The sequence below is a fragment of the Mandrillus leucophaeus genome, unplaced genomic scaffold, assembly GCF_000951045.1.
Source record: "Mandrillus leucophaeus isolate KB7577 unplaced genomic scaffold, Mleu.le_1.0 Scaffold846, whole genome shotgun sequence".
In the NCBI taxonomy this organism is placed as follows: domain Eukaryota; kingdom Metazoa; phylum Chordata; class Mammalia; order Primates; family Cercopithecidae; genus Mandrillus; species Mandrillus leucophaeus.
The window spans coordinates 137,985-150,733 of record NW_012109208.1 but is presented as its reverse complement, the minus strand read 5'-3'; the positions used below and the strand labels follow the sequence as shown (position 1 = coordinate 150,733).

The 12,749-nt window shown below is 46.8% G+C and overlaps 1 protein-coding gene across 1 annotated transcript; it reads right to left on the bottom strand.

Moving 5' to 3' along the window:
- Positions 1 to 9,570: 9,570 nt before the first annotated feature.
- Positions 9,571 to 12,545, bottom strand: LOC105530813 (putative cystatin-9-like protein CST9LP1). The gene is made up of 3 exons (XM_011968501.1): positions 12,306 to 12,545; positions 10,607 to 10,720; positions 9,571 to 9,660 (listed from the first exon to the last, which is right to left on the bottom strand). The coding sequence occupies exons 1-3, from the start codon at positions 12,543 to 12,545 to the stop codon at positions 9,571 to 9,573; spliced, it is 444 nt and encodes a 147-aa protein (XP_011823891.1).
- Positions 12,546 to 12,749: the final 204 nt, after the last annotated feature.

Genomic DNA, 12,749 nt, shown 5'->3' with positions numbered 1-12,749 from the left:
TATGGGAAAGAGTGCACAATGTTTATCAGAATTCCTGACCTCTGCCCCCTGAAGGCCAGTAGCACAGCCTCCCAAGTAGCAACAACCAAAATTGTCCTAGACATTACTAATGTGCCCTGGGAAGCAAAATTGCCCCAGGTTAATAACTACTGACAGAGGCACCATGGCATCCCTGTAGCAATGAATGAGCATGGGCACCACTCGAGATTGCTTTCTGAACTCACCACAGATTTCAGTCAGTGATTCTAGAGCTGGATGAAGGAAAGTATAAAATAGATCTAGAACTTCTTGTTATTAATACATAAGAAGGTAAGGACAGGCCCTAATAATAATGGAAACATGTCAAGAGAACAGAGGAAGCTGCTTAAAGGAGTTCTTGGTAGCCAACTGTGAGATAATCTACACATTGGAATAATAGTGGTAACAGATTATAACTTACTGAATAAAATAAGAAACCATGCGTTCCATCTATGGAGAGAGAGAAGCTAGGTAGGTAGGTATATAGATAAATAGACAGATGAGAAAAGAAAGTTTTCCTTACAGTGGAATGAACACCATTAATAAATACAGAATAAATGATGAAGTTAGAAAAAAAGATAGTCACAGTAATCATAATAATCTATTCAGGAAAGAATTATCATTATATGCTAATGGTAGAAAGTAAAAGTTTAATAAGAAGTAAAACATAAACCTATTTTCTAAGTATTGCTCTGTGAAATACTTATTAATTACACAAACAAAAATGTAACTTTAGAGTGGAGAAACCTGGAAGATGCTATCTAAATCTAGAGATTAATGTTAACATCTATCAGCAATTGGACGATGGTATCGTGGCCTCCTGGAATGATGAACTGAGGGACACAGTATCACTTCTATAATTTTCATTTGAAAAAATGCATAACCTGAATCGAATCCATTGATGACCCCAACAGAAAACATTCTACAGAATAGCCAGTTATCTTCAAAAATGACACGGGATAACAAAGACAAGAAAGAATGAAGAGCTTTTCCAGATTAAAGGAGACTAAGGAAGCTTGGCAAATAAACACCATTGATAAACTGTCTGAACAACAGACTAGACAAAAGGATGTATCCACACTGGCATCATGATTTTGCTCATTGCACTGAGGTTGTGTTAGAGAATGTCCATGTCCTTAGGACACACACGTGAAAGTATCTGAGGATAAAAGAGGTCATCTCTGCAATTTGCACTCAAATGACTCAGAAAAACCTATAATAGTTTGTACACATATAGAAAGAGAGGGAAATAGCACGAGACAAAATGTTAAGAGTGGGAGAATTTGAGTGTATACAGGAGCTCTTTATATCACTCTTCCCACTTTTTGTAAGTTTGAAATCACTACGAAATAAAAGGTACAAAACATAAAAATTCAAAATGCAGCAAAGTTCCGAGTGAGGATCACTTGACACACACAGGCCTGTGTTGTCCGCTATTTGGGAAGTCATGGAAACACCTCCTAACTTCTCAGCCTAGCATACATGTGTCGGGGAAATGACCAAGCCATTGCGTGATGAAGCTTCAGGCTGACTGGTTACTAAGAACATGTTTCACTAGCACCCACATTCTGTACTGTTCCTTAGAGCAGAGACAGGGTGTGAGGCAGAAGGAACTGTGGCACTGGAGAGGATGCAGGGACAGAGGCTGAGGAGGAAGCACCCTCCACTTCCCCCAGATGGTATCACCTCACAAGAGATGGCCACGTTCCCCATCTCATCCTACCTGCACCTTCCTTCGCAGTGCAGGGGGATCACTGCTATTTCCCAGCCCCCTTCTTCTATTTCCTCTTGAGTTTTCATCATAAAACTCCATCCTGCACATGCACACCTTCACAATTATTTGGCTGTGATTCCGATACCACGTGAACCACAATGGATGGGAGTAGAAGTAAATTCTCTATTAGGAAGAACTCAGCAATTAATATATAAAAAATGTAGTCCAAAAAAGGCTCTACCAGGCCATACCCTTTGATCAGTCTGTTTTTATAAAAAATAAACATGGGCCTTTGGAAAGGAGTTTTCCTCGTAGGAATCCTTTTTCCTAGTTTTCCTAGAAGGAATCCTTTCCAGACACCCCAGGTGGAACTGAGGAGACTGAAAAAAGTCAGCCTTGTTAGCAAAAGTTTAGCCAGCCACTGCCAGCATGAAAGCCATAGGCTTCTTGGAAGCGTGTGCCATGTCACAGCACAGAGAAGAGGGTTTTCCTAGATTCAGGGGTGTGTGCCAGGATTGATGGACTGCTGTCTCCCCTACTGGAACAAAACTATACATGCATGCCCTCTGCCACATGGCTAGTAGCAGCTCTCTCCAGAAAACGCAGCATAAACCCCAATTGTCTGTGTGCATGGTCATGGGTCTTGCTTGGGTCTACAGGATGTTAACAGATGTGACAAGGACAGAGACCTTAACCCTGCAGATATGAGAGGTGGGTCTTCCTGCTCCCCACCACACCTTCATGAAACCGACCCAAGCAGGCACAGCCCCTTCTGCATGGGTCCCAGGATGAAGACACAAGGCAAGTCAGACCAGGTCTGCTAAGTCCCAGCACGTCTGCGGCTCCAGAGCGTGACAGGAAGAGTTTATTGCTTTCAGTCTCTAAGATGTTAAGGGTTTTTCCTAGGGAACAGCAACTGGCTCATACATGATTTATTCCATTTGCCGCTGTACACCTTCTCCACTCTTTTCCTGAATGAACTCTTTACTGCCCCCATGACCATCTACATCCCATAAGTAATTAAGCTGGTGGTTGTAAAGAAACAGCAGCTTTGAAAGTTTGCTTTTGACAAATCCTCAAAGCAGCCCATATATCAGAGATCCAGGACAGCACTTAACTCTTCCCAGATATGAATAAGCAATCCAGGAGGTCTGTGGGGGCATAGTATGCTGGTCCTCTGCACTGCCCAGGTCCTGGCTCCCAACTGTAAGTTAACAGCACCTCAGTGAGAAAAGGGGAAGATCGCAGTTCACCCTGTAAAACAGCACCCTAACCCTAAAGTGACATGCTAAAGAGACACAATGGATAATGCAAATAACCACTGAACAGCTGTTCCTTTAGAAAGCAAAACAGAATAATCACAGAGGCTGGAGTCCACTTTTAGCTTTTATAATCTGACGCACAAGAGAAACAACACATGTAGGAGTGGAGACTCCCAGGCTGGCTGCCCTATTTCTGTTAGATTATTTCTCAGATATTTAGAATTTTCTTTTTATTATTATTATTATTACTATTATACTTTAAGTTCTAGGGTACATGTGCACAATGTGCAGGTTTGTTACATATGTATACACATGCCATGTTGGTTTGCTGCACCCATTAACTCATCATTTACACTAGGTATTTCTCCTAATGCTATCCCTCCCCTATTCCCCACCCGACAATAGGCCCAGGTGTATGATGTTCCTCACCCTGTGTCCAAGTGTTCTCATTGTTCAATTCCCACCTATGAGTGAGAACATGTGGTGTTTGGTTTTCTGTCCTTGTGGTAGTTTGCTGAGAATGATGGTTTCTAGCTTCATCCATGTTGCTACTAAGGACATGAACTCATCCTTTTTTATGGCTGCATAGTATTCCACGGTGTGTATGTGTCATATTTTTTTAATCCAGTCTATCATTGATGGACATTTGGGTTGGTTCCAAGTCTTTTCTATCGTGAATAGTGCCGCAATAAACATACATGTGCATGTGTCTTTATAGTAGCATTATTTATAACCCTTTGGCTATACATCCAGTAATGGGATCGCTGGGTCAAATGGTATTTCTAGTTCTAGATTCTTGAGGAATCGCCACACTGTCTTCCACAATGGTTGAACTAGTTTACAGTCCCATCAACAGTGTAAAAGCATTCCTATTTCTCCACATCCTTCCCAGCACCTGTTGTTTCCTGACATTTTAATGATCGCCATTCTGACTGGTGTGAAATGGTATCTCATTGTGGTTTTGATTTTCATTTATCTGATGACCAGTGATGATGATCATTTTTTCATGTGTCGGTTGACTGCATAAATATCTTCTTTTGAGAAGTGTCTGTTCATATCTTTTGCTCATTTTTTGATAGGGTTGTTTGACTTTTTCTTATAAACTTGTTTAAGTTCTTTGCAGATTCTGGATATTAGCCCTTTGTCAGATGGAACAGAATAGAGCTCTTGGAAATAATACCACACATCTACAACCACCTGATCTTTGACAAACCTGACAAAAACACAAAATGGGGAAAGAATTCTCTATTTAATAAATGGTGCTGGGAAAACTGGCTAGCCATATGTAGAAAGCTGAAACTGGATCCCTTCCTTATACCTTATACAAAAATTAACTCAAGATGGATTAAAGACTTAAATGTTAGACCTAAAACCACAAAAACCCTAGAAGAAAACCTAGGCAGTATCATTCAGGACATAGGCATGGGCAAGAACTTCATGACTAAAACACCAAGAGCAATGGCAACAAAAGCCAAAATAGACAAACGGGATCTAATTAAACTAGGGAGCTTCTGCACAGGAAAAGAAGCTACCATCAGAGTGAACAGGCAACCTACAGAATGGGAGAAAATTTTTACAATCTACCCATCTGACAAAGGGCTAATATCCAGAGTCTACAAATTTCTTAAACAAATTTACAAGAAAAAATCAAACAATCCCATCAAAAAGTGGGCAAAGGATATGAACAAGCACTTCTCAAAAGAAGACATTTATGCAGCCAACAGACACATGAAAAAATGCTCATGATCTCTCACCATCAGAGAAATGCACATCAAAACCACAATGAGATACCATCTCACACCAGTTAGAATGGCGATCATTAAAAAGTCAGGAAACAACAGGTGCTAAAGAGGATGTGGAGAAATGGGAATGCTTTCATACTGTTGGTGGGAGTGTAAACTAGTTCAACCATGTGGAAGACAGTGTGGTGATTCCTCAAGGATCTAGAACTAGAAATACCATTTGACCTAGCCATCCCATTACTGGGTATATACCCAAAGGATTAAAAATCATGCCGCTATAAAGACACATGCACACGTATGTTTATTGCAGCACTGTTCACAATAGCAAAGACTTGGAACCAACCCAAATGTCCATCAGTGATAGACTGGATTAAGAAAATGTGGCACATATACACTATGGAATACTATGCAGCCACAAAAAAGGATGAGTTCATGTCCTTTGTAGGGACATGGATGAAGCTGGAAACCATCATTCTAAGCCAACTATTGCAAGGACACAAAACCAAACACCGTATGTTCTCACTCATAGGTGGGAATTGAACAATGAGAACACTTGAACACAGGGTGGGGAACTTCACACACCAGGACTTGTCATGGGGTGGGGATGGGGGGAGGGATAGCATTAGGAGATATGCCTAATGTAAATAATGAGCTAACGGGTGCAGTGCACCAACATGGCACGTGTATACATATGTAACAAACCTGCATGTTGTGTACATGTACCCTAGAACTTAAAGTGTATATATATATAAAAAAGAAATATGTCATGGACCCAGGAGTTGCAGTTAAAATTATAAATCAATACATGGAAGGTATATGTTGGTTAAGCCCTAAAAGGTGGGGCATCTCAAGGCATGAGCTTACAAGTTTTATGTGGGTTTAGGGATTCTTTAGTTGGAAATTGGTAGAAAAAGTTAAGTTTTGTCTAAAACATGGAGTCAGTAGAAAGGAATGCTAAGGGGGTCTACTATCTGTCAGGTGATGCCATGACAGAGTCAGGTTGGAAAGCAAGTCACAATATACTGGGTCAGAAAGGACCTTTTTGATGAAATTTTATGGTTTGTAAGGCATGATTCCTCACGTCCTTAAACAGGAATTTCAGAAAGAAAGAAAAAAGGTCCAGAAAGAAAAAAGGTTGAGGACTGTGTTCAGTCCTCAACCTGCACTCTCTAATATCTGCCAGCAGCTGAACTCTTGGGTGGGGGGCAGGTGAAGTCGCGTTCTTTATAGCCCCACCCGACCCTGGGCCCCCTTCTTTCTGTGTGCTAGCAGCATTGTGGGGACACTGTGAGAGCAGTTCTTATTCCATTATTTCCCCGCCTCAGGAAGGGGATCCCTATGCTGCTAACTCCAGCACCTGAGAACACATGTCTCTCATCTACCGCCACCTTCATCCCCAAGCTCTGTGGGTATGCAACCTGTCCTTCTGGGGCACTTGGTCTCCCTTGCTTCTTGGCCTGAGCTGGCCAGCCCTACATGGTCGCCTGAGCAGCCCATGGAGGAAGGTGTTTTTTGCTGAGCCCTGACAGTGTGATTGAACATTGGAGGGACCTGGGTCTTCACGTGTCCTGGGCTGCTTGTTTCCATCAGACTCATAACACCTATTGTCTTGGGGCCAACCAAACCCTACTGCCCACATCTAAGGTCAGTTTTGTTAGTGTGATCCATGCATAGGTTCAGGTTTAGCTCTTCAAAACCATCTGGCCTCTGTTGACCCATTGAGTCAGAGTCAGGGTGAAGAATTAAGATGAAGACAGTTCCACTGACTCACGGAATGTTTGAGTTTATTGACTAACAGCAACATTTTTGTGTGAGCGTGAAAGGAAGTGGAGTGTGTGGACACAGGGTGTCCTGAGACAACTCTAAATTGTCTCCTTCTCTACCAAGGCTATGTTAGCCTTGGGCGCACCCGGATGGACACAGACATATATAAAAGGGTTTCATGCAGTGTAGCTTGCCCTTCCACTTTCTGCCACATGAGGACACAGCAGGGAGGCCCTCACAAGATGCTGGCACCTTGGTCCTGGGCTTCCCAGCCTCTAGAGCTGTGAAAAATCAGTTTTTGTTTCCTGTAAATTACCCAGCCTGTGTTGTTCTGTAATAGCAGCACAAACAGAAGAGGACAGTTCCTTTCCTGGGCTCAGCAGGGGCCAGGGAAGAACCAGAACTCCAACTCACAGGAGATATATGGACATGAGGGACTCTGGGTCTTGGGACCTGAAGTGGAGATTTGGAGTGAGTGGGAGTTGTCCTGAGACTACATACAGGGCCAGGGCTGACAGCTGGGATGTTTCCTTGTGTATGTATCCTGGCAGTTCCCTGCCCTCCCCAGGCTCCACCCCATCTTCCCTTCCTCTGTCTCAAGGAGAGAGTTTTGGGGAGTCTGCAAAAACCTCCTCACATTTTCCTTGTCACTTTGTGTTCATTATTATGCTCAATCTCCCCAAGGCTGTGTCCCAGCCCTGACCCCCTGGGAAAACTGAAAAGTGTCCAGATGTCCCCCAGCAGATGGGAAAGTGGCCACAATGTAGAATAAAGCAGTGTATATGTAGCACATTTTGGAACTAATTTATACTTAGTGTTTTATTCGACTGCCGCTTGTGATTTCAGCTGTAACCATTTGAGGACAGCCAAGCAGAGGTTGCCATCTTTATATAATGACTCAGGGACAGCAGATGAGAGATTAGGAGCTGAGGGGTGCAGGGTTAAATGAGAATTCACATTTCTGGGGAAGGAGGAAGCTAGTGACACTAAACTACAATCTGTGCCCCTTTTCCTTCCTGGGGTTGGGGTCCAGGGATGCTACTGACCAGATGTTCCCAGCATGTCGCTGGTCTCAGCCTCTGGCACAAAATTTGCTCAGGGGCCCACCTCATGGCTACACTCAACATCTATGAACCCAATTTCCTGATTCTTCACTGCACAGATTCCTGAAGGAAGAGAAGTATAGCTATCTCCAGGAGCAAGTGCAGACAGGCAAGGCAAACTAGGAGAGTTCTTTCCAAAGGAACAGGGCCCGCAATGTGAGACCTGTCCTCTAATTAGGCCTGTGCACCCGAGTCATGTCGTGCATGATATAGAGTCTGGAAAACCAATAAAAATCAACATATGTCCCAGAAATTGTGGATGTCCATTTCTTGGGGATGCAGAAAACTGTTAAAGACCCACACGTGTAGTCTGAGTCAGGCAGGAATTAGTGCATCCTCCCAGGGACCAGTGCCTTGGAGTGGGCTCCTCTCCCCTTGCTCCATGAGGGACGGCTGTGCTCCCAGAGGGTCCTGAGGCAGGACCCCCCCCTCACCTCAGGGGGCTCACTCCCCATGAGACCCTGTCCTGGGAGCTGCCTCAGAAATGGTTCTCGAATGGAATGAGTGGGGTGGATTGTTGGGAGGACACTTGTTGGAATCACGGTGGATAAAGCGCCTCCTCTGAGCTTCCTTCTGCTGATGGAGTCAGGGTCACGAGAAGGACCAAGGGTGGGAGCAGACAGGAGAGGTGGTGGGAGGGTCTCAAAGGAAAATCTGCTCAAGTCTGGAGCAAGGCAGGGCAGGACTGTGTGGGTTCTAGAGACCCACCCACCAAATGGGACAAAGTGCAGCAGCTGTGCCCACCTCAGTGCTGACAGACCGCAGGGCAGTCTCCGGGCCTGGCTCTCCCCTCTGCTTTGCCTGAACACCCACAGTCTAGGGGCCACCCTGCCAGCATCTCTATGGAGGCCACGTGCCAAGATGATGGTCCAAATGCACCACAGGTCTTGTGTTGGGTCTCCTCAGGCGGACCCTGAAACGCAGACTGGTAGGTGCAGGTGGTTTATCTGGAGGTGATCCCAGGAGGCACAAGTGAGAAAGGGAGATGGAGAAGGGAAACACAAGGTGTTTGTTCTCAATGGGTTACTCTGGGGCCGGAGGCGTTCATCCTGCTGGGGAGCTCTGAGAACCATGTGGCACACACCTCTGAATCGGGGGCCTGGAGGCTGGGAGACTGGGACATTCACCTGCCTCCCTCCTGAAGATGAAGTGTGGCTCTCAGACTTGACCTTAGGGGTTGGCAGCCATGGCCCGAGGACCAAAAGCAGCCCAGTCTGCTTGTCTCCATCTGTAAACAAAGTCTTGTTGGGACAGGACTGCTCTTATTTGTTTATGCATTGTTTGTGGCTGCTTTCAACATACAAAGGCAGTGCTGGGTGGCTGAGAAAGTGACTATAAGCCTACAAAGATCAAAATAGTTACTCCTTAAATCTTTGCAGAAAATACATGCTGAAGCCTGGACTGGGAGATGTGGACAGGGTGTCCATAGCTGATGGCTATTCTCAGCTAACACACTAGGTATACATGGACCCTGAGCATTAGTGCTGATGTCACATGTGCTGTGTGGGATCCCGAGTCCCTGTCCTGCTCCATGTGCCTATCCAGTGCCCCGGGAGGCCACCCTCACTGCACCTCTGCAGCCTGCAAGGGGCCCTGAGACGGCAGCTCAGATGCACCTTAGCTGTGCCTCTGGAAGCGGCTCAGGAGGCCCAACAGGGGAGAAAACCTTACCCCTGAGAGCCCAGGAGGCTGCCCTGCTGAGAATAACTCCATCAACTGCCCAGGCCCCTCCCTCCAGAATAACGGCACACAAAGCTTCTTAAAATGCTAATTGTTAAGTTGTATACCACATGATGAACTTAGACAATGAAGAATTTCTAAAATACCTCAGCGTGAACTCCTAACACATGGAAAGTAAGAACGCACAAGCACAGAGCTGCTCAGGCACTGAAGGGCCATGCTGAGGAACTGCCGATGTGCTGGAAAGGAGAGGACAGCATGTGGCCAGGCCCGTGGCTAGGACCCACTCAGGAATGCCCGCCTGAGCATGTCTTGTTCCAGAGGTCAAACCGTGTCCTCCAGGGCTCTATTCCGATGGTGAAGAAGCAGGTGCGGGTCTGAGGGAGCAAGCACAGGAAGGGACAGTGGGTGGGGGCTTGGGACGCAGAAGCTTGTGGCTTCTGCTATCAACACAGGTTCCATCTCAATCTTGCCCATTCCCAGGGCTGGGCTCTGGCCCCCAAGTACGGCCCTCCAGCCTGAGTTCTGGGCTGTTCCAGACTTTCAGGGTGATCTGTGGCTCCCTCCTGACCAAGGAACACCTATATTAGCACCCTCCTCCCCAGCCAGCAGCCTCCAGGGAAACCCAGGCTGTCCAGTGTCTTTCACTCTCCAAGAACAGCATGGCACCCTCCATTCCAGAGGGAGCTGCTCCCAGATTTAAACAATTACTTAACCTATTACCTAATCCTCTGATAAGGAGATGGAGTAATGCTAGATGTGTCGTGCACAGTGTCAGGGTTCATTATGTCCTTGTCCCCAGGGCAGGCACTGCAGCTCAGCAGGAGCCAGGACAGGACCAGGGAAGGAGGGCAGTGGGGCCCCTCCTCAGCCTCCGCCTGCCTCAGACTCTGGGTCAGGGGAGGGGGGCCCTGAGAACTGCACACTCAGAGAGAAGTGACGTTGGATCCCCACCAGGCTCTTTCTTCAAAAAGCAGAGGAAGGCTGGGGAGGAAGACCGGAGAGGGGACAGCCTCTACTCAGGGCTAGGAGACTAGGACCCAGGGGGCAAGAGCAGTCTGAAGGCCATGTGCCCTGGGTGCAGGCAGCTGCAGTGGCGTGACATGGCAGAGTCAGGAAACTCAGATTGGCCAGGAGCCTGCAAGTGGACCCCTGGCTGCCTGCCCGTCTATGCTCCTCACTAAGGCACAAGCAGGGCAACCTGGTAGAGGCTGCTGCGGGCTCACTCCTCTTTGTCTCTTTGTCAGTTGCACCCGTGCCCACACCACACCCCATGTGGCATCCACAGCTGTGTCCAGGAGGGAAGCTGGTATCTTATCTTACATTGTTCAGCTCTGGGCTCTCTTGAAAAGGGCAGTTGTCAATGTCGTCTTCAAACTTCCCACACATGGTTCGGCCCAGTTGCAGATTCATGGAGAATGTCATCTTATCGTAACCCTGTTGAATAAAAAAAAGATTAAAGTGGACAGACTCTTTGAGTTGCTCATAGGTAACTCCTTGTGAAGATGTGACCTTGTAGGAAGAGGCTACGACAGTCCCCTCTATTAGGGAGCTCGCGCATGGGCCTGGCATCAGCTCACTGGAGGTAAAACCCCGGAGACCTTCTCTAGACTGAGGAGTGAAGAGCAAACAACAAATATGTGTGGTGGGTCCTGGGACAGACACAGCCTGTCAAACCCTATTAATGCATCCTCTATGTCCAGCTTCACCTCCTTGTCTCCCATGATGAGACCCGGCTTCACTTCCAGCAGGCATGTGAGCCTGCAGCTGCATTTTCAGAGGACACGTGCTGCACGCTTGGGAAGGTGTTAGCTCTCCATGAGTTTTCAGGGTAACCTCAGCCCTGCGGCAGAGGGAGCCTCATCTAGAGTGTGTTGTCCAACCTTCCACCTGACCTCTAGCAAGAGGAATGCAAGAATGCCACCCAGCGCTCCCACTACACACAGGCACACACCCTGGGGACAATGGCTTTCAGAAACACCATCTGCCCTATTGCAAAGTGCACTCTGAAGTTCTCCTTACTCTCCTTCCCACTCCATTTCATTCCACGCCATAGACTCCCTCCCCATGCATGCATTCCTCTCAGCCCCTCAACTGACTCTGGGGTTGCCACATCCGGGCAGCCATGTGGAAGGCTCCACACCAGAGGGCCGGGGGCAGGGAACCAGCCAGGGCCTTGCACAGAGTCTTCCCAGAGCTTAAGCTCTGTGCAGCACTGGAGTCCCTCTGCCCTTCCTTCAGGCTCTTGGTGTTGACAAAGGCAGAGCAATGCTCCTTCTCCCTCTAAACCAGAAGTTCTCCACTAGGAGGGCATTTTATTTGTTCATGCCTGCAGCCTGGATGAACTACACATTCCTGAATCATTTAATGATTCCATTAAAAGGAGAACATTTTAGGATTAAGGACCATGGACTGAGGAAGAGTGTAACACAATGTTCAACTCATTAAGTGTGGACGCAGCAAGGAACCCAGAGTAGGTGGAAATCAGAGAACCGACCTCCCTGCGGCCTCCCGGGACTGATGGTGCTTCTTTTTTACTTCTGAATTATCAGCTCTCTTTGTCTCTCTGTCTCTCCTTCTGTTTCTTTCTGCCTGTCTCTGTCTCTCTCTTCCCTTTCTTTTACTCTGATTATCTCTTTTCCTAACTATCTCTTTTTAAATTTCTTTGAAATGTTTCTCAGTTTCTGTCTATGAACACTTTTTTGTGTGACCCATTTCCTCACCTGATGCATCATTTGCTCAGTTTTCCTTATTTTGAGGTCATTCTTTAGTTAACTGATGCCATAAAAATCATGAAGGATGAATAATATATCTAGTATTGAGTAGATCTAGACAAAAAATTATAATGTATATCTTTCATAAAGACAAAAAGCAAATTTCTGAGGTTGTATTTTACACAAGTTTAGACTACAAATGATGAACCAAGAGTCCTGGTTAAGCCCTGCCCCACACGCTCCCACCCCTGCCCATCACTCAGCAGCCTGTGCTGGACTCTAGGAAAGAAGACGACGTGGTCACCAACCTGCTCCTTCCAGGAATCCAGGACACGCACCAGCTTGTAGGCATACCAGTCCTTGCTCTGCTGGTTGAATGTGTACACGGCAAACTCCAGGGTGGGAGGGAGATACACAGCAATTTGTTTTTGGTCATTCCACTCCTCTTCCTCTTGGAAATGCCAAGCATAGGTAACCAGGAACTGGAAGCTGAAGAGAAGCAGCAGTGGCACCCAGGACAGAGCCCTGCTCTGCGGGAGACTCGACATGGCGCAGGGCCCAACAAGCACCGCTACCTCCAGCCTTTCCAGCCTGGATTCCCGCAGGAGCCTACTGCACACAGTTCTGTCCCTTAAACTCTTGAGCTCAGGCGGAAACTCCTCCCTCCAGGCCTCATCTCTGGCATTACAATCTGTCCCTCCCCAATGCGGCTTCACCTCCTCCAGACGAAGCTGTTTCAATCACCTCTTGTC

Bases quoted from the DNA above. Each gene is read 5' to 3' on its own strand.
- LOC105530813 (XM_011968501.1), bottom strand. From the start codon at position 12,545: ATGTCGAGTCTCCCGCAGAGCAGGGCTCTGTCCTGGGTGCCACTGCTG. The intron at 10,721-12,305 runs GTTGGTGACCAC...TTTATTCAACAG, and splicing joins TGGATTCCTGGAAGGAGCAG to GGTTACGATAAGATGACATT. The intron at 9,661-10,606 runs GTAAGATAAGAT...TTGCTCCCTCAG, and splicing joins AGAGCCCAGAGCTGAACAAT to ACCCGCACCTGCTTCTTCAC.